The sequence below is a fragment of the Rhinatrema bivittatum genome, chromosome 1 (genome assembly GCF_901001135.1).
Source record: "Rhinatrema bivittatum chromosome 1, aRhiBiv1.1, whole genome shotgun sequence".
Classification (NCBI taxonomy): Eukaryota; Metazoa; Chordata; class Amphibia; order Gymnophiona; family Rhinatrematidae; genus Rhinatrema; species Rhinatrema bivittatum.
Genome location: NC_042615.1, coordinates 425846986 through 425868268, shown reverse-complemented (window position 1 = coordinate 425868268; position 21283 = coordinate 425846986). Strand labels below are relative to the sequence as shown.

General features: G+C 49.3%; 1 protein-coding gene across 4 annotated transcripts in view; it reads left to right on the top strand.

The window, feature by feature from the left end:
- The window catches only part of TRMO (tRNA methyltransferase O), an 83182-nt gene that overhangs the window by 38395 nt on the left and 23504 nt on the right, over positions 1-21283 (top strand). For all 4 annotated transcript variants that reach the window (XM_029603784.1, XM_029603764.1, XM_029603754.1 and 1 more), the window contains exon 4: positions 17897-18529. In XM_029603784.1, coding sequence (XP_029459644.1) covers positions 17897-18529 — 633 coding nt within the window. The remainder of the gene's footprint in view (positions 1-17896; positions 18530-21283) is intronic.

The following is a 21283-nucleotide window of genomic DNA, read 5'->3' as shown; positions in this document are numbered from 1 at the left end:
GGTGACACCCATTGGGTCCCTCCCCCAGTTGAGAATTCCCGAGGTGATTTCCGCGATCCCTCTGAGGTAAGCCTCGGTCCGGCAGCCGACCCTCGGTGGGGACCTAGCCCCCGACATCGGGTGAGGCTGAGAGGCAGAGGGTGCAACCTAGAGCGCGGCGGTGAAGGTATTTTCCCTCTCCCCCCCGGAGCTGGAGACTGCCTGGAACGAGACTAGGAAGCGTCGAGATGAGGTAAGGTAGAAATCTAATTAAGTCTCCGGTCCCCGAAGCTCGATGAGTCGCACAGGTCACCAGCCGGGACCAGTGTCACCGGGTTGATCTGCCCTAGCAGGGCTAGACCCCGGTCAGATCCGAGGGTCCTCCCACGTGGAGACCCTCCGAGGTGGTCGCCATATTGTCCGCGTGGTTGCCGTCACCATTTTGATCTGTTCGCCGCACCGATCCGTGTGCACAACGTCGCGCGCACAAGTACCATGTGCACAGATGACGCGCGTAGCCACGGGCTTACTGTGCTGGGCCCACAACTCGATCTGGGCGCACATCAGCGCGCACCAAACCTACGCGCACAACTTCAACACACCGGAGCGCCCAACTGTATTTTGCGCGCACAAGCCATGGCACCACTGGAAAAGAAACTCAAGGCTCAGGGCCTTTGCCCAGCATGCCACATTAGAGCTGCACAGCATGAGGAGGCCACGGCCCTTTGTTTACAGTGCGAAGAGGTCCTAGTGGATCCAACTCATGGCCTTCCCCAGCTGGTACTGGGTTCCAGCCTCTCGAACAGTACGCCGGACCTAGCATTGCACAGCGGGACCCCTCCTCAAACGAGGCTCCCCAGGGACACAGCGCCTCTTAGTCTAGACCCAGCATCTATCTCCTGGGTGGAATTCTTCAAGGGTCTGCATACCTTCATGTACATGCACCCGGGGCCTCCTATAATACGGCCACAAGCTCCACCAGAGGACCTCAACATCCCGGGACCCTCTATGCCCAGGAAAGTGATCCCATCGCCCAGAAGCCCCACCTTGGGGGACAAGGACAACTCTGATAAGGATTCAGAACCCCTGGAGGAAGGGGAACTCCCACCGGGGACAGAGCCCCACCGAACCATGAGGCGCTTCTTCACAAAGGACGAGCTTCCAGACCTGGTCACACACAGCTTAAAAGAGCTTGCTATCCCGGGTACATATGCCTCAGGGGAATCTAAGACGAGCCCCCCCTACTAGAGGGACTCCGTCAGACCTCCCATCATTTCCCACTATTACAAGCCGTCCAGCAACTAATTGACCTGCAATGGGATGCCCCAGAAACTGGGTTCAAAGGGGGGCATGCTCTGGCAGCCATGTACCCTCTGGACCCAGCCGCTAAAGATCTCCTGGCATGTCCGAAAGTGGATGCCATGGTCTGCGCGGTCTCGAAGCGCACTACTATCCCGGTGGAGGGAGGAGCAGCATTCAAGGATGCTCAAGACAGACGTCTGGAATCTATCCTCAAACAGTCCTTTGATGTCTTCGCTATGTCTCTACAGATCGCGGCCTGCTTATCACAGACCAGGAACAACACTCCTGGGGAAGCCCTAGAACCAGCAGTATCATTCCTCGCGGATGCCGCTTCTGATCTGGTGCGCACCGCAGCTAGAGGAGTGTCATCCGCTGTGGCAGCCAGAAGACAACTCTGGCTCCGAAACTGGTCGGCCGACGCATCTTCCAAAACGAGACTCACAAGGATGCCCTTCAAGGGGAACCCTCCTGTTTGGAAGCGAAGTAGAGAAACTAGCTAACAAATGGGGCGAGTTCCCACTGCTGCGGCTACCGGAGGACAGGAATAAGAGAAACCAGCGACCCTTCCCCCGAACTTCCAGGGGCAGAGGATCACAGTGCTTCAACCCATATAGAAGCACATATCAAGCGGCCAGCCCCGCAGGCTGGAGCCAGTCCTTTCAGAACAAGCACAACAAAAGGGGAGCCAGCTCGGGCCTAGGCCCCAGCCGCACCCCACAATGAAAATCAGCCGATCCATCCAAAGGAGGAAGCCATAGGGGGCAGGCTTGCCCTATTTTGCCAAAGATGGGTCGAGATAACTTCGGATAAGTGGGTCCTAGCCATTATTCGAGAGGGATATTACCTGGATTTCCACCACCTCCCTCTGGACAAGTTTGTGGAATCCCCCTGCCACTACCCTTCCAAGAGGATGCCAGTGGAAGCTACACTGACCAGATTACTAGCCTTAGAGGCTATTTGTTTGATTATTTTATTTATTTATTGGTTTTTATATACCGCCATTCATCAAAGATATCACGTCGGTGTACAGGAAACAAGAACATACGCCAGGGCGTAGTACATTAAACAAATAAAATATATGAAGTTAACCAAATAACATGTAGAATAAAGAAAATAACATGGGTAAACTAGTGTCAAATTTAAGTAAAATTTGGAGGGAGAGGATAAAGAGAGGCAGGGTCACTTATAAATAACATGAGGGAAGAAGGAAAGAGGATGGCTAGGTGGAGTATAAATAAGGAATATAAAAAATACAAGAAAATTATCTAAACGTGAAGGAAATAGAGCATGTTGGGAGAAGAGGTATTAGGTGTGGGTGAAGGGAGGATATTGGGTGTAAATGAGCGGGTGGATATTATGTGTAGGCTTGGGTGAAGAGCCATGTTTTGAGTTTTTGTTTGAATATTTTAGGAGACAATTCAAGACGCAGGTCAGTGGGCATTGAATTCCATAGCATGGGACCAGCTAGAAAAAGGGCTCGAGTCTTGGTAGATGCATAATTGGATAGTTTGGGAGAGGGGGTCTGTAAAGTGGCGAGGTATGGATTTCTGGTAGGTCTGTTAGATGTATGGAATTGTAAGGAGTCAGTAAACCATTTCATGTCTGGGTTGTGTAGAGCCTTATGGATGAGTGATAGCGTCTTGTATTGTATGCGGGAGGGAATAGGGAGCCAATGTAACTCTTTTAAAACAGGGGTAATATGTTCCTTTGAATCTGTATTAGTGAGGATACGGGCTGCTGTGTTTTGCAGGATTTGCAGAGGGTGGATGGAATTTTTAGGTAATCCTAATAGAAGAGAGTTACAGTAGTCAATTTTGGAAAAGATCATAGCTTGTAGAACTGTGCGGAAGTCAGAGAAGTGAAGTAGAGGTTTAAGTTTTTTAAGGGTATGAATCTTGTAGAAGCATTCTTTGAGTATCTCGTTAATAAATTTTATTAAATGTCATTTGATCATCCAGCATGACTCCTAGATCTCGGACTTGATGTGAGAATTGGATGTGTGGCGAAATTAAAGGTGTTGTTGGTGTGGTATGTGAGGACGTAGGTGTAGATATAATCATCAGTTCTGTTTTCGTGGTATTGAGGGCAAGTTGGATACTATTTAAGAGGTTATTAATTGCGACAAGTGTGGATTCCCAGAGTTCTAGAGCTTTGGGTAGTGAATCGGAGATAGGGATAAGAATTTGTACATCATCAGCGTACAGAAAGTGTGGGAGTTGAAGGTTGGATAGAAGTTTGCAGAGGGGTAGTAAGTAGATGTTAAATAGGGTAGATGACAAGGAGGAGCCTTGAGGGACCCCTTGCGTAAGAGGGATTTCTTTTGATTTGTGGTTGCCAATTTTGACTTTGTAATTTCAGTTGCAAAGGTAGGAGCTAAACCAGTTTTGGGCAAGTCCGGTTATTCCGATCTCACGAAGTCTTTGGAGGAGGATCTGATGGCTGACTGTATCGAACGCAGCTGAGATATCAAGGATCGCTAGAAGATGAGATTGTCCTTTAGGCTTTTGATTAGGTAATCAGTAAGGGACAGGAGGAGGGTTTCTGTGCTATGTAATTTGCGAAAGCCGTATTGGGAGGAGGAGAGGACCTGGTGGGCATCTAAATAGTCACTGCGTTGGCGATTGATAGTTTTTTCAAGGATTTTAGAAATAAATGGGAGATTAGAGATCCAGACGGTAGTTGGCGAGATCAGAAGGGTCAAGCTTAGGTTATAGGCACCGGTTGTTGTGGAGGCACCGGTGTTAGGCCATAACACCGGTGCCTCCACAACAAGTAAATACTGGACATTATTCCATCTATTTTATCGTTCCCAAGAAAGAAGGAACGTTCAGGCCCATCCTGGACCTCAAGTCAGTCAACCATCACCTGAAGATTCCTTGCTTCCGCATGGAAACTCTACGCTCGGTAATAAGGGCGATACAACTGGGAGAGTTCCTTACATCCCTGGATCTGTCGGAAGCCTACCTACAAATTCCGATCCATCAAGAGCATCAGCGTTTTCTACGCTTCACAATCCTGGACCATCACTACCAGTTCCGGTCACTACCATTTGGGTTAGCCATAGTACCCCGGACGTTCACTAAGATCATAGTGGTGGGGGCAGCAACACTGAGGAAGGAAGGAATCCGCATACACCCTTATCTAGACGATTGGCTGATCAGGGCGAAATCCCCAGAGGAGAGCCACCAAGCGACCAACAGAGTCGAAACTCTACTGGAGAGTCTCGGGTGGGTGGTCAACACAAACAAGAGCTGTCTGCAGCCCTCCCAATCTCTAGAATACTTGGGAGTCAGGTTTGACACCAAACAAGACAAGGTCATCCTGACACCTACAAGGACATCGAAATTGATGACCCAGTTGCGAACCCTGTTGAGCGAGCTTCGCCCCACAGCATGGGACTACCTACAGGTCCTCTGCCTCATGGCATCCACACTGGAAGTAGTGCCATGGACAAGAGCTCATATGAGACCCCTACAGCGCTCACTACTATCGCGATGGAATCCACTGTCCCAGAACTACACCATACACCTTCAGTTCCCGGACAAAATCCGGACCCAACTAAGATGGTGGCTACAAGAAGACCATCTGAGCCAGGGAGCAAGACTATCCTCACCATCCTGGATCCTGCTCACCACGGACGCCAGCCTGCAAGGATGGGGAGCACGCTACCAGGAGCTGACCACTCAGAGGCAATGGAGCAAAGAAGAGTCGGGGTGGAACATCAATCGCCTAGAGGCCTGGGCAGTCAGACTAGCCTGCCTACGGTTCAATCACAGACTCAGAGACAAGTCAGTCAGAGTTATGTCAGACAACGCCACAACAGTGGCCTACATCAACCGCCAGGGAGGAACAGAAGCCAACAGGTGTCTCTGGAAATAGACCCCTTAATGTCATGGGCGGAAGTGAACATTCAAGAGATCTCAGCCATCCACATCGCCTGGAAAGACGATGTCGCTGCGGATTACCTCAGCAGAGAAAGTCTAGACCCAAGAGAATGGAGGCTGTCAACCACAGCATTCCAATTGATAGTAAACCGTTGGGGAACACCAACCATGGATCTCCTGGCAAGCCGGTCCAATGCCCAAGTGCCCAGCTTCTTCAGCCACAGGCGGGAACCCCAGTCCCAGGGAATCGATACCCTGGTACAGACCTGGCCACAGTAGACCCTGTTATACGCCTTCCCGCCGTGGCCCCTATTGGGCGCAATCATACACAAGATAGAACTCCACAGGGGACCAGTACTTCTAGTGGCCCCAGACTGGCCACGAAGACTGCTGACAGGGAGCCCCCTCCCTCTACCTCCACACAGAGACCTGCTCCAACAAGGACCGATCCTCCACGAGGATCCAGCTCGATTCTCTTACAGTCTGGCCATTGAGAGGACTCGCCTGAGGAAGAGCAGATACTCGGGGGCAGTAATTGACACCCTACTCCGAGCACGCAAGTTCTCCACATCCCTAACATACATAAGGATTTGGAGAGTATTCGAAGCCTGGTGCGAGGACCGCAACATCGTTCCACGCTCAGTCAAAATTACGGCGGTTTTGGAATTCCTGCAGAACGGGCTACAGAAGGGATTGTCTCTCAACTGATTCAAGGTTCAGGTGGCCACATTGTCATGCTACGGAACCAAGAGCGAGAGCTCTTGGTTCCGTATGTCTCCCTCTTTTTGAAAGGAGTCAAGCAGATCCGACCTCCCCTAAAGTGGCCAGTGCCTCTGTGGAACCTCAACCTGGTCCTTGATTTCTTAGCAGGAGCCTCTTTCAGACCTCTTCATGGCCTGTCTCTCCAACTATTAACATTGAAGACAGCCTTCCTAGTGGCAGTCTGTTCAGCCCGCTGTATCTCCGAGCTACAAGCGCTGTCCTGCCCGGAGCCATTCCTCAGACTCACCCCGGGAACTATCCAGTTATGCACAGTTCCATTGTTCCTCCCCAAAGTGGTGTCTCACTTCCATCGCAACCAAACCATCTCACTACCATCGCCAGATGAGCATAAGAATTCGGAAGAGTCTTGCAGTCTAAGCCATCTCAACATCGGCAGACTCCTAGTCCGATACCTGGAAAGGTCGGAATCCGTACGAAAGACGGACCATCTATTCGTCCTTCACAGTGGGAAGAAGCAAAAGGAAGCGGCCTCGCAAGCGACCATAGCCCGCTGGATCAAAGAAGTCATCAAGGCGGCCTACGTAGAAGCAGGCAAGCCACCGCCTTTACAAGTCAAGGCCCATTCCACTAGAGCCCAGGCTGTGTCCTGGGCGGAAACCAAGATGCTGTCACCCGCCGAGATCTCAGGCAGCAACATGGTCCTCCATCCACACCTTCTCCAGGTTTTACCGCCTGGATGTTCAGGCTCGGGAGGATACAGCATTTGCAAAGGCAGTACTAAGTGGGTCACGGGCAGCCTCCCACCTGGTTCGGGAGTAGCTTTTATACATCCCATTGGTCCTGAGTCCATCTGCTACACGCTAGGAAATGGAGAAATTACTTACCTGATAATTTTGTTTTCCTTAGTGTAGACAGATGGACTCAGCATCCCACTCACGGCTGCCATTACTCATGGAATTCTCGGGTGACACCCCCGAGAGCGAGTGATTCACGGGTAAGTCATGCTTTCCTCCAGCTAGGACACCCATCCTACCGGGTGTCAATGTTTCTCAGTTGAGGGCACTGGCGGTCTTCAGCTATAACCAGTTCAACCGGTTCAAATTAATTAAGTTATCCAAGTTATAAAGTTAATAAAGTTATTCAAATTATTCAGTCATACATATATCCACAATGCTTTTTGAGGAGAATACTGAAGAGCTGCACTTCCTGCAGGGGTATATGTATTAGGGCTGACGTCAGATTGAAATCTGATCCGTCTCCAACTGCTATCAGGAGTACACTATAACCATTGGTCCTGAGTCCATCTGTCTACACTAAGGAAAATGAAATTATCAGGTAAGTAATTTCTCCAATATTGAAACCAATGTGACCCATGTAAATAATTGTCATCAGACTGTCATATCTTAACTCATTACAGGTTCCGTAGCCACACCTTGTGGTTGAAGATAAAACTGCCGTTTAAGCATAAAATTATTGTGGAGGGCTATTTTAGCTAGATCCACAATGAAAGTGGTAGGAATCCTCTGAGGACATGGCCTTATTTGCAATATGTATGCAATGATACTCAACTCATCGACCTAGAGATGCAGTAAAATAAGATGGGGTGAACTCTGGGGGTGAAAATGATGGGTTAGTAGAAAAATATTTGTATACTAGCTGACACCAGGAGAAATTCATCCGAGTATATTCAACCCCAGCATTCTTTCCCGGCCTGATACCATCATATGCGTCCTCATCGCTCGATAGCCCTGTAGCCCGATGGAGGCCGGGGGCCTGTGGTTTCCAGGGTCACTAGGCATCCTTCCTTCATGGATATGCATTGTCTGGAATTATTTAACTTTGTATCATGGTTGTGTCAGCTTTTTTTCATTTAGATATTCAGTGAAACTACAGTTTGACCAAGGGTGTCTAAATTTTTACATAAAACTCTCTACACTTGTCATTCCTTAGGTGCCCTATCATATGTCCTGAACATTTAGAGTGCATGGAACACCAAACAAGAAAGTACCGTATTTTTCGCTCCATAAGACGCACCTGACCATAAGACGCACCTAGGATTCAGAGGGGGAAAATTAAAAAAAAAAAAAATTGTGCTAAACCGGCTCTGCGTCTGGGCGTCTTATGGAGCAAATTAGGGGAGTGCATAGTTTTTTTTTTTCTCCCCATTTTGTTTTCGGGTCTGGGGAGGGCCATTTCGGTCCACTCCCCAGATCAGAAAATTTTTCTTTCTGTGGGAACCCCCAAACCCCCCCCCCCCCCCATCCCAACCCTTTAAATTAACAACCTCCACCCCCTGACCCCCCCAAGACCTGCCGAATTAATTTCCTGCAACCCCCCACCCTCCTGACCCCCCCAAGACCTGCCGAATTAATTTCCTGCAACCCCCCACCCTCCTGACCCCCCCAAGACCTGCCAAACGTCCCTGGTGGTCCAGCGGGGGTCCAGGAGCGGTCCGGGAACGATCTCCTGGGCGTGAGCCGTCGGCTGCCAGTAAACAAAATGGCGCCGACGGCCCTATGCCCTCACTATGTCACTGAGACCGACCGCTGCTATTGGTCGGTCTCAGTGACATAGTGAGGGCATAGGGCCGTCGGCGCCATTTTGTTTACTGGCAGCCGACGGCCCTATGCCCTCACTATGTCACTGAGACCGACCAATAGCAGCGATCGGTCTCAGTGACATAGTGAGGGCATAGGGCCGTCGGCTGCCAGTAAACAAAATGGCGCCAACGGCCCTATGCCCTCACTATGTCACTGAGACCGACCAATAGCAGCGGTCGGTCTCAGTGACATAGTGAGGGCATAGGGCCGTCGGCGCCATTTTGTTTACTGGCAGCCGACGGCCCAAGCCCAGGAGATCATTCCCGGACCCCCGCTGGACCACCAGGGACGTTTGGCAGGTCTTGGGGGGGTCAGGAGGGTGGGGGGTTGCAGGAAATTAATTTGTCAGGTCTTGGGGGGGGGGGGGGGTTGTAGGAAATTAAGTCGGCAGGTCTTGGGGGGGTCGGGTGGGGGGGGTGTTTGTTAGATTTTTGTTTGGTTATTTTTTTATATTCGCTCCATAAGACGCACATACATTTTCCCCCCACCTTTGGGGGAAAAAAAGTGCGTCTTATGGAGCGAAAAACACGGTAATTAAGTAGAATTTGGACTTTAAGAAAAAAAAAGAAGGAAAGGAGATGAGGAAGGTACGTAGACAAATAAGATGCAACCAAAGCAAGACTGGGGGAACCAAGGGAAAAAAAGTGACAGGTTGACTGAAAAATATTTATCTACTAGCTGAGACCCGAATAAATTAATCAGAGCATGTTTTTTTCCCTGCCAGACCCCCTGCATTCTTCCCCATTCTGACACCGTTACCTGTGTGCTCAATAATCATATAGCTCCCTGCCTCAATCAGGCCACGAGGCTGTAGTTTTCAAGTCGCCAGGCAGCTTTCCTCTTTGGATCTGTGCTGTTTGGAATTGTGGAGCTTTGCAAAGCATATGCATTGGCCTGCAGTGTGTGCCCTCTGGAGGCAGACAGTAGTACAGCATGGGACCAGACAGACAGATAATATGCTTAGGTTTGAAAAAGTAGAGTGAGTCTGTCTATAGATAGACATTACAGCAGCATTTGATATACTGAATCATTCAGTACTTCTCTCTCGTTGATGCTGATGACATCCAGTTTGTATTCCTGCTAAAATCAACATGGGCTGCAACTGTCCAGTTTTTTTTTCCTGTCTCACATCAATCAAGAAATGGCTTCGCTCTAACAACCTATCACTTAATATGAAAAAACTGAAATAATTCTTGGACAACCATGACTGTATGACATCCTTCCATTATTCCAATTCGATAGTTGTTCCATCATCCCATCTTGTAAGGTTTGTGTTGTGGGCATAGTTCTGGACCCTAGGCTATTCATGCTACCCCAGGTAAAATCTGTGATCCAGGTATCTTTTATGAAACTGAAATTACTGTGTCATCTGAAGCTCCTCAAATCTTCCAACTTTAGCATTGTGCTTCAAATTGTAATCTTACATGGAATTGATTATTGCAACTTTTTACATTGGTTTACCTCTCCATTTTGCATCCATTACAAATCATTCAAAATTCTGCAGCTCGACTTGACAATATCCAGAATCATAATACATCTTTTCCTAGCGTGTAGCAGATGGATTCAGGACCAATGGGTATAGTGTGCTCTATAGTGTGCTCCTGATAGCAGTTGGAGACTGAGTCAGATTTCAATCTGATGTCAGCACCAGTACATATACCCGTGCAGGAAGCTCTGCTCTTCAGTATTTTCCATCTCCATAGCAGTTCGGGACTCTATACACGCTTGCTCAGCGTTAAGAGTATTCAAACCAAAGAAGAGAGAAAATTCCAAACAACAAAGAAATCTTACCTCTCCAGACGAGCCCCACACTCCTGCGGTGATACCTAAGGGTCCCTCCCCCAGTTGAGATTTCCTGAGGTGATTTCCGAGATCCCTCAGGTAGGCCTTGGTCCGGTAGCCGGTTCCCAGCGTGGACTTAGCCCCCAGCAATGGGAGTGGCTGAGAGGCAGCGGGTGCAATACCGAGCGCGGCAGTGAAGGCACTTCCCTCTCCCCCCACAGCCAGAGACCGTCCGGAACGAAACCGGGAAACGTTGAGACAAGGTAATGTAGAAAACATTTTCTAAGTCTCCGAGGCTTGGATAACCGCACAGATCGCCAGCCAGCGTCTGTACCAACGGGTTGATCAGCCCAGGCCGGGCTAGACCTGATCAGATACGAGGGTCCTCCCACATGGAGACCCTCTGAGGTGGTCGCCATCTTGCTCGTGTGGTCGCCGACGTCATTTTGCCGCTCTGTCCACCTAACTGAACCTTACGCACAAGGACGAGCTGGGCGCACAAATTACTTGTGCGCGCATAGGTGCCGTACGCACAGCTACGCGCACAACTGTGCCGGGCGCACAAGTTAAGTCTGTGTGCACAGCGGCGCGCGTATCTCAGTGAGCGCGTATCCCAGCCTACAGGCACATCTTGGGCACACCCAGAGCGCATAGCTAAGCCTCCTGGTGTGCACAGTAAATGCACAGACCGGGGTTTCAATGACCTACGCGCACAAAACCATGGCACCACCGGCCAAGAAAACCAAGGCACAAGCCCTCTGCCCAGCCTGCCACATAAGAGCTGCGCAGCACGAGAAGGCCAAGGCTCTGTGTCTACAAGTGCGAGGAGGCCCTGGGAGAACCTGGACAAGGCCCCCCCAGCCGGTACAGGAATCCGGATCCACCGATAGTACCCTGGACCTCTCTATCCCCAGCACGACCCTCCCCCAAACGGGGTCCCTGGGGAACGCAGCAGCCTTTAATCTAGACCCAGGATCCTTCTCCTGGGTAGAATTCTTTAAGGGTCTCCACACCTTTATCCACATGCAACTGCCACCGATGGCACAGACATATCCGCCACCAGAGGACCCTTGCCTCCCAGGGCCCTCCAAGCCTTCCAGTGACGTGCTCCCCCCGGCCAAAAGCCTCACCATAGGGGACACGGACACCTCTGACGAGGATCAAGACTCCCTGGAGGAAGGGGAAATACCTCCAGGAACGGAACCTTACCAAACCATGAGGCATTTCTTCTCCAAAGACGAGATACCAGATCTCGTGGCTCTCAGCTTGAAGGAGCTCGCCATTCCAGGCACAAGTGCCACAGAGGAACCAAAGACGAACCCTCTCCTAGAAGGGCTCCGTCATGCCTCCCGCCATTTCCCATTGCTGCAAGCCGTACAACAGCTGATCAACTTGGAGTGGGATGCCCCGGAGGCCAGTTTCAAAGGGGGGCGGGCCCTGGAAGCCCTATATCCACTGGAACCCTCAGCCAAAGATCTACTAGTGTTCCCCAAAGTGGATGCCATGGTCTGCGCGGTCACAAAGCGCACTACTATTCCAGTCGAGGGAGGAGCGGCACTCAAGGATGCCCAGGACAGACGTCAGGAATTCATCCTTAAACAGTCATTCAACGTATCAGCCATGTCGCTGCAGATTGTGGCCTGCTGTGCCGTGGTGACACACGCCTGCTTATCAATGCCCAGGAAAGCCACCACGCCCGTCGAAGCACTAGAACCAGCAGTATCCTTCCTCACAGACGCAACCTCCGACCTGGTGTGCACCTCAGCCAGGGGCATCGCATCCATAGTGGCAGCCAGAAGGCAACTCTGGCTCCGAAGCTGGTCAGCCGATGCAACTTCCAAGACGAAACTCACGAGAATGCCCTTCAAAGGAGCTCTCCTGTTCGGGAGCGAGCTGGAAAAGTTAGCCGACAAATGAGGCGAATCTCCAGTACCTCAGCTAGCGGAGGACAAGAACAAAAGAAGCCAATGCCCCTCTCCTCGACTACCTAAGGGCAGAGGATCACAGCGTTTTAGACCCTACAAGAGTACATAATCAAGCACCTCGCCCCGCAGGCAGGGGCCAGTCCTTTCGGAACAAACACAACAAGAGGGGAGCCGGCTCTGGCCCAGGCCCCAGTCGCACTCCACAATGAGAATCAGTCGACCCATCCACAGGAAGAAGCGATGGGGGGCAGGCTTGCCCTATTCTACCAAAGATGGGTCGAGATAACAGTGGACAAGTGGGTCCTAACCATCATTCGAGAGGGATACTATCTGGACTTCCACGGCATACCTCCGGACAAGTTTGTGAAATCTCCTTGCCACACACTCTCCAAGAGGATGGCAGTGGAAACCACACTGGCCAAATTACTCACCCTAAAGGCCATAACGCTGGGGCCCACGCAACAACAAAATACTAGGCACTATTCCATTTTTGTCGTCCCCCAGAAAGAGGGAATGTTCTGGCCCATACTGGACCTCAAGTCTGTCAACCGCTACCTGAGGGTACCACACATCCAAATGGAAACCCTGCGCTCGGTCATAAGGGCGATAGTCGGGAGAATTCCTTACATCCCTGGACTTGTCAGAAGCCTACCTGCACATTCCAGTCCATCATGAGCATTAGCGCTTCCTACACTTCACGATCCTGGATCACCACTATCAGTTCCGGGCGCTACCCTTCACGCTAGCCACAGCTCCCCCGCACGTTCACCAAAATCATGGTGGTAGTGGCGGCGACACTGAGGAAAGAAGGAATCCTCGTACTTCCATAGCTGGACGATTGGCTGATCAGGGCAAAATCTCCAGATGAAAGTCATCAGGCGACCACCAGATTCAAGACTCTACTGGAGAGCCTCGGGTGGGTCGTCAACAAAAACAAGAGCTGTCTGCAGCCCTCCCAATCTCTAGAATACCTGGGAGTCCGGTTCAACACCAAACAAGACAAGGTTGTTCTTTCCCCTACAAGGAGAAGAAAACTGATGAACCAATTGCGAGACCTGCTCGAGGTCCCCGCCCCAAAGTATGGGACTACCTCCTAGTCCTCGGCCTTATGACATCAACCGTGGAAGTGGTCCCATGAGCAAGAGCCCACAAGCACCCGCTATAGCGCTCCCTACTGTCACGATGGAACCCGATGTCCCAGGACTACTCCATTCGCCTCCAGCTCCCGGAGGAAGTGCGGAACCAGCTCCAATGGTGGCTACAAGAAGACCATCTAAGCAAGGGAGTAAGACTATCTCCACCAACCTGGGTCTTGCTCACCACGGATGCGAGCCTACAAGGGTGGGGAGCCCACTGCCAGGAACTGACGGCCCAGGGGCAATGAAACAAGGAAGAGTCGGGTGGAACATCAACCGACTGGAAGCCCGGGCGGTCAGACTAGCCTGCCTACTGTTCCATCACAGACTCCAGGGCAAATCGGTCAGTCATGTCGGACAATGCCACAACAGTTGCCTACATCAACTGCCAGGGAGGAACCAGAAGCCAACAGGTGTCCCTGGAAATAAATTCCCTAATGGGGTTGGCGGAAGCAAATCTACAAGGGATCTCAGCCGCCCACATCGCGGGAAAAGACAACGCTGCTGTGGACTACCTCAGCAGAGAGAGTCTAGACCCAGGGGAATGGATGCTGTCGTCCACAGCCTTCCAATTGATAGAAAACCGCTGGGGAACCCCAGCCATGGATCTCCTGGCAACCCGGTCCAACGCCCGAGTCCCCAACTTCTTCAGTCGCAGACGAGAACCACAATCCCAAGGGATCGATGCCCTCGTCCAGACCTGGCCACAGGAAGACCTGCTATATGCCTTTCCCCCGTGGACCCTACTGGGCGGGATTATCCGCAAGATAGAACACCACAGAGGGATAGTACTTCTGGTGGCCCCAGACTGGCCAAGAAGGCCATGGTACGCAAACATGCAAAGACTCTTGACAGGGAGTCCTCTCCACCTACCCTCACACAGGGATCTGCTCCAGCAAGGCCCGATCCTCCACGAAGACCCAACTCTATTCTCTCTTATGGTCTGGCCATTGAGAGGATATGCCTGAAGAAGAGTGGATACTTGAGGGCGGTGATTGACAACTTGCTCCAAGCACGCAAGTTCTCCACATCGCTAACCTACATATGAATATGGAGAATATTCGAAGCCTGTTTTGAAGACCACGACATCCTTCCGCGGACAGCCAAAATTCCCACAATCCTAGAATTCCTGCAGGACGGCTTACAGAAGGTGTTGTCCCTCAACTCTATCAAGGTTCAGGTGGCCGCGTTGGCATGCTTCGGAACCAAAGTGAAAGGCATTAGCCTAACATCTCATCTGGACGTCTCCCGCTTCCTGAGAGGGGTCAATCAGATCCGTCCACCCTTAGTGGCCGGTACCCCTATGGAACCTCAATCTAGTACTAGACTTCCTAGCGGGATCCTCCTTCAGATCTATCCGCGGTCTGTCTCTACGATTACTAACCTTGAAGACTGCATTTCTAGTGGCAATATGTTAGGCCCGTCGCATCTCCGAACTTCAAGCACTATCCTGTCGGGAACCCTTTCTCAGATTCAGACCGGGATCCATACAGTTATGCACTGTCCCTCTCCTTCCTTCCTTCCGAAGGTGGTTTCTCACTTCCATCTCACCTGCCATCTCCAGACGAGCACAAGGGCTCGGAAGAATCTCGATGTCTTCGCCACCTTAACATCGGCAGACTCCTAGTCCATACCAAAGCTTGCCAGATTACACTTTACAAGAAAACGTGCCTTCTCTGTGGCAGGCCCGTTTCTTTGGAACTCCATACCAAACACACTTCGTCAAATTGCTAACAGAAATCAATTTTAAAAAATCACTAAAGACATATCTCTTCCGGTTGGCATATAAGATTCCATCAAATAAACAGGTACAATGAATTAATAATTATAATATATCTCAATTTTATGTTTAAAGTTTCACAGACATTATTTTTTTTTCTTTTACTTGTTTGTAAAAATAACACTCACTTAATTGTTTTTTATTAACCAGTTTTATGTAAATTTTTATTCTATTTTTATTTTATGATTTGTAATTATATTTTTATTTTTTTTTGTCTTTTGTAAACCGTTTTGATCAATCTTATTTCTAAAGGCGCTATATAAACATTTTTAAATAAATAAATAATCCGTACGAAAGACGGTCCACCTATTCGTGCTCCACAGCGGGAAGAAACAAGGAGAAGCGGCCTCGTGGGCAACCATAGCCCACTGGATCAAAAAAGTAATCAAGGCGGCCTACGTAGAGGCAGGCAAGCATCCACCACTACAAGTCAAGGCCCATTCCACTAGAGCCCAGGCAGTGTCCTGGGCGGAAACCAAGATGCTGTCACCTGCCGAGATATGTCGGGCGGCGACATGGTCCTCCAGTCACACCTTCGCTAGGTTCTACCGTCTGGATGTTCAAGCTCGGGAGGACACAACATTTGCAAGGGCAGTACTAAGTGGGCCACGGGCAGCCTCCCACCCGGTTCAGGAGTAGCTTTTCTACATCCCATTGGTCCTGAGTCCATCTGCTACACGATAGGAAATGGAGAAATTACTTACCTGATAATTTCGTTTTCCTTAGTGTAGACAGATGGATTCAGTATCCCACCCATGGCTGCCGCTATGCACGAAAACCTCGGGTGTCAATTCCCGAGAGCAAGACAAACACGGGTAAGCCACGCTTCCCTTCAGCTAGGACACCCATAGTTACCGGGTGTCGGCATTTCTCGGTTGTGTGCATTGGCGGTCTCCAGCTATAGTCCACGTCAACCAGTTCAAGTTGATCACGTTTCTCAAGTTATTCAAGTTAAACAAAGTTAACCAAGTTAATCAAATTATCCAGACATACATATATCCACAATTGCTTTGCGAGGAGAATACTGAAGAGCAGAGCTTCCTGCATGGGTATATGTACCCGTGCTGATGTCAGATCCGTCTCCAACTGCTATCAGGAGCACACTATACCCATTGGTCCTGAATTCATCTGTCTACACTAAGGAAAACGAAATTATCAGGTAGTAATTTCTCCATTATAATAATCGCAAATATGGAGTAGTAACAAACAATGGTGCCTTCTCTGCTTTACAACTATACTTAGATCAGTACTAGCATGATAAGAGACCTGCCTTGTGCAAGCATATGCCTCTAATATAAAGTACATTTGAACAAAAACAGCAATTTCTGGCACTACCGTTGGTTCAAGAAAACACTAACACCCCATTTCCTCTGTCCTAGATTTTTCCTTTTCTTCTCTCTTGTCAACTTTCAAAAATAAAAAAAATTGGATAGCTAGCCCTCCCCAACAATCATCCCCCCCCCCCCAATCCTTGCAACAACAGAAGAAGTAGGGGCACAAGGTAAAAGAGTATGGGCCTAGGGTTGAGCCAGTGCACGTTCCATTCCCAGGCCCCTCCTGCCCTCTCTAGTTGGACCCAGAAGCAGAGGAGTGCATGCTGGCTGAGTTCCAGGCCTGCATGTCTTCATTTAATGTCCCAGCTGCTTCTAATATGTCAAGAAGGACAGGTCTGTGGGGGAGGAGAGGAGAGTGCTGTGGAGATTGGTGTTTGGCAGATTAGTGGCACTTGCATTGCTGGTTTAAAGGCTCTGCCTGCTTTTCATTAAAACCTGACCAGGCAGATCACGTACTGACCTACTGGAAACCCTATTCTCGTTCCCTTCTTTTCCTCCTAATGTTTTGCAGTTTTTCTGACTTTCCTCGTGTCATCTTGTGTTTCTCTGATCTGAGCTCCAGCTTATCCTGTTGAGGACAGTACAAGCTTCTTCCCATCTCCCCCACCCTGCCTTGCTCTGTATCGCTACCCTTTGTTCTCTTGCCCTATCTCACCCTTTCCCCTTGTGTATCACTCTCCCCACTTTCACCTTTTTATTCTATGTATCCCCATTTTTTCTCTCATTTTTCATATACTCTCCAGTCTCCTGTTTACTAACTCTCCCATTTCTTCTCATCCCTTTCACTTTGTTGCTGTCATGCTACTACAAGAGGGATGCATCTGTAAGCAATGGAAGGGAGAATAGGTGGAAAGTGCTGTTCCTAATTCTTCCCAGGACCTGCTCTTATTAGCACTCCTATTTATAACCAGTGGACTGCAGGAGATGGGAGCAGCTGAGAGAGTTGTTTTCTGCTGGCCCCCGCAGTTCACTTGCAAAGTACATCCAGCACTATGATCTCTTGCCACCCTTAAATTCCTGGTCTCTACTAATCTAGTGACTCTGAATTTTATGCCTTTGTCAATTGGACCTAAGCACCATCTGGTCGTAGTTAACAATGAAATGTATTTGATCAGTGTGATTATCAATTATTAAATGATGTCAGAGAAAAATCAGTTGCATTTATGATTTGAAATCCAGTTATCACTAAAAGAAGGAAAAAGCAAATCATGAGTGTAGGTGATGGAAGTGTGTTGTTTTTGTTTTTTTTTATCGGCCCCTTCACATAGTCATACTTCTAATTTTGTTAATAGGAAGAAAGGATTATGACTGTAAGTTTCAGTGAGTTAAATGCAGAATTGTAGCTGTTATAATTGTGATATGGAGTCAGGGTAGCCAGCCTGACATTTGGCATAGTCAGTATTTGGTGTCATACTTTAAGACTGTATGTCTTGCTATTATTTTATATTTAGGGGGAACCCTGCACCTCTCTGGAATTGATATGATACAAGGCACGCCAGTACTTGACATTAAGCCATATATCTCAGACTACGATTCACCACAGAATGCAGAGCTATCTGCTGACATGTGTAATGAACAAGGTGGCCGGTGTGAAAGTGAGTGTTCACCAGAGTCAGTGGATATGGCTGATAATGGAGACATGCCCAATGTGTTGCACAGCGGCAGGCCACGGCCCCATCAGAACCAGAAGGAAGTGTTTCCTGATCCTGACTGCCAAGCATTGGAAAGTGATCAAAAAAAGCATTTGAGCTATGAAGATTCCAATAAAACTAAACTAGGCAAATCAGAATACAGTGCTCCAAGAATGGATATTTCCCCTGTAGCAACTGATGGCCAGAGGTTGCATCCCTTGGTTGTGGCTGACACACATATGTCGCAGGATACTGCGCAGGCTACAGTGGGAGAAAGATCAAGGGCAATCCAAAATGAGCAACATTCAGAATTTCAGCTACTGCAGCAGGAAGAACACCTATCCAGTAGTGTGCCATCTTGGGTGAGGGACTCTCCTGTTGCCACGTTGCGGGTCAGATTTACTGCTCATTCAGAAATGGAAATCAGGCAGTTTAAAGCTGCAGGATCTACAGGTACAGTAAAACATAAAATGATTTTTTTGTTCCTGAGTTATTGCCTTCTTGTTTTCTCCTTTAGGTCCCAAACTGTGGTAAGATTAAAAATAGGGTGGCTGCTTACACAGAGACCTTTTTTTTTTTTTTTTTTTAATTGCTGCTTTAGTTACTATGTGCAGATCACTGCAATTAATACACAAGTTAATTCAGCCCAGAATGGAAATTTAGAAATGTAATATGGAAAAATGGCTGACTTAAGCTCTTATATAGTTGGCAACAAAGCTGGAAGTAAAACTTTGGGAGCTGTGGCTATGTAGTCTAAGCATTTATTCACACCCCTAGAACAGTTCTCAAATGAGAAGGCTTTTGGATGTGTTAATTTAGTTTGGACATTTTGTTTTGTGACTTAACAAAATTAAAAGTGTAGTGCTAGTGTTTCCATTAAAGGCAAAGGTAAAAAAAAATTTAGAAAACTTAAGCACCAGCCAAAACTTTTTAATAGCTAGAACAAACATGTATTTTTCCTGCTAAAATCTTTCTATTTATTTATTTAATTGAATTTATTTTTAGTTAGGGTTTTTTTTTTTGGCGTAGTTATTTTTGTTTTATTTTGTCTTTGTCTATTTGTTTTTCTTTTGGCTCGCTTTTAGTTTTATATTTTTACTCTATCCTCTTCTACCTCCAGTCTGTTTTGTACTGGTAGAGAGCAGCCTGATGCCATGGTGTCTCTGCTCGGGCCAGCAGCAAATGCCAGGCAACCAGATGACCTGGCACCTGAGAATTTTTCACCAAGGATTCCCCTTGTAAAGATTGTGATAGTCACAAAATATATATATTTTTTAAATGAGCTCTATTTTAATTGTTACATCTCTATATTAACAGATTCCTATAAAGTCCTGAATAAAAGTGTTGTTGCTGTTAATCCAGTGCAATGCACAGATATAAAGATTTAAGAACAAAAAAAAAGTGATATTTCTTAACTAGTTTTCAGGAGCTATACTCCCCTTAATTAGATCAAAACAAAACACATGCCAATGATAGTGAGAAGGGGAAGGGAGAGTTTTGATGTGTTTGAGTGATCAGAAGGTGAACAGCAATAAAATTCTATGTCTCCTGATTTCTTTTTTTGGTCACCCCAAAAATACTCTTATTAAAGGAAGTAAATACTCTATTTCCTAGCGTGTAGCAGATGGACTCAAAACAAGTGGGTATAGTGTGCTCGTGCTAGCAGTTGGAGACGGATCTGATGTCAGCACGTGTACATATACCCCCGCAGGAAGTGCAGTAATTTCCGTCTCCAAAGCAGTTTGGAGCTCCCTCACGCACGCTGAGCGTTTTTCCAAATTCTAACGACTAAATTCATAGAAGAAGCCTACCTGAAGATGAGCCCCACACTCCTGCGGTGATACCATTCGGTCCCTCCCCCAGTTGAGTTTCCCGAGGCGATTTCCGTGGTCCCTCTGAGGTAAGAGCCTCGGTCCGGTGGCCGACTCGCGGCAGGGACCTAGCCCCCGAGTAGGAGGGCTCGGGCGCGGCATTGAGGCAGCCTTGGTCCCGGCGTGGACTTGGCCCCCGAGCGAGACTAGTTCGGGCGCGGCCTAGAGGCAGCGGGTGCACCTCCTCGAGCGCGGCGGTGACGGTAATCGCCCCCTCTCCCCCCGCAGCCGGAGACCGCCCGGGTCGCAGCCGGGAAGCGCCGAAGACAAGGTAAGGCGTACATCTTTACTTGTTGGTCTCCGAGGAACCGAGGAGTAGCAGAGTCTGCCTACATGGCAACCTGTCAAGGGGGTCGCCGTTTTGCCTGCCTGCTCGCTGTCGCCTTCTGCCCTGGTTCGTCACCGCGCAATAGGCGCCTGTTGTTACGTACTAAGCGCCCACTCATAGGCGCACGTTCATAGGCGCACGTTGAATCGCGCACGTTGATCAGCGCACGTGGACAGGCACACGTGATTGAGCGCAGATTGGCAGGCGCACACCTTTCGCGCATATTGCAAAGCGCAGACTGCAAAGCGCAGACTCCAGCTGAGTTAACAGACGAGATGGAGCGTAAGAGAGCCCATGCGTCAGCAGAGCTGGCACGTCCAGAATCAGGCATAAGCCTCTGCTCTGCATGCAACCTCAGAGCCACACAGAGCGAGGAAGCAGACTCCCTATGTGTCCAATGTGAAGAGGCCCTGGGAGTCCCGGGCCAGGGCCGGTCGCAGCCCAGCGTACTTGCCGGTTCCTCAGGGAACACCCCGGACCTAGCAGGCAGCGGTGAGCAGCCAGGGAACCCGAGAGGCCTGGTGCCCCTGAGGCCAGATCCTGCTTCGCTGTCCTGGGTGGAATTATTCAAGGGGATTCATGCCTTTGTCACAATACAGTCTGCTCCCCGACCGGGTCCATACGTACCGGATGACCCGGCCCCTGGACCCTCTAGGCCTAGGCACGGCCACTCGCCACCCGGAACCCCCACTTATGGGGATTCAGATTGCCCTGAGGAAGACGACGAGCCCCCCGAGGAGGGAGAACTTCCCTCAGGGATTGAACCATATCAGACCATGAGGCGCTTCTTTCTGAAAGAGGATCTCCCAGGCCTGATCTCTCAATGCCTGTCGGAACTGGCTCTCCCAGGCCATGACACCCCAGGGGAACCTAGAATGAACCCCCTGTTAGAGGGCTTGCGCCCAAACGTCTCACCATTTTCCCCTCCTACAAGCAGCACAGCAGCTAATCGATCTGGAATGGAATGCGCCGGAGGCCTCATTCAAAGGGGGTCGAGCCTTGGCTGGC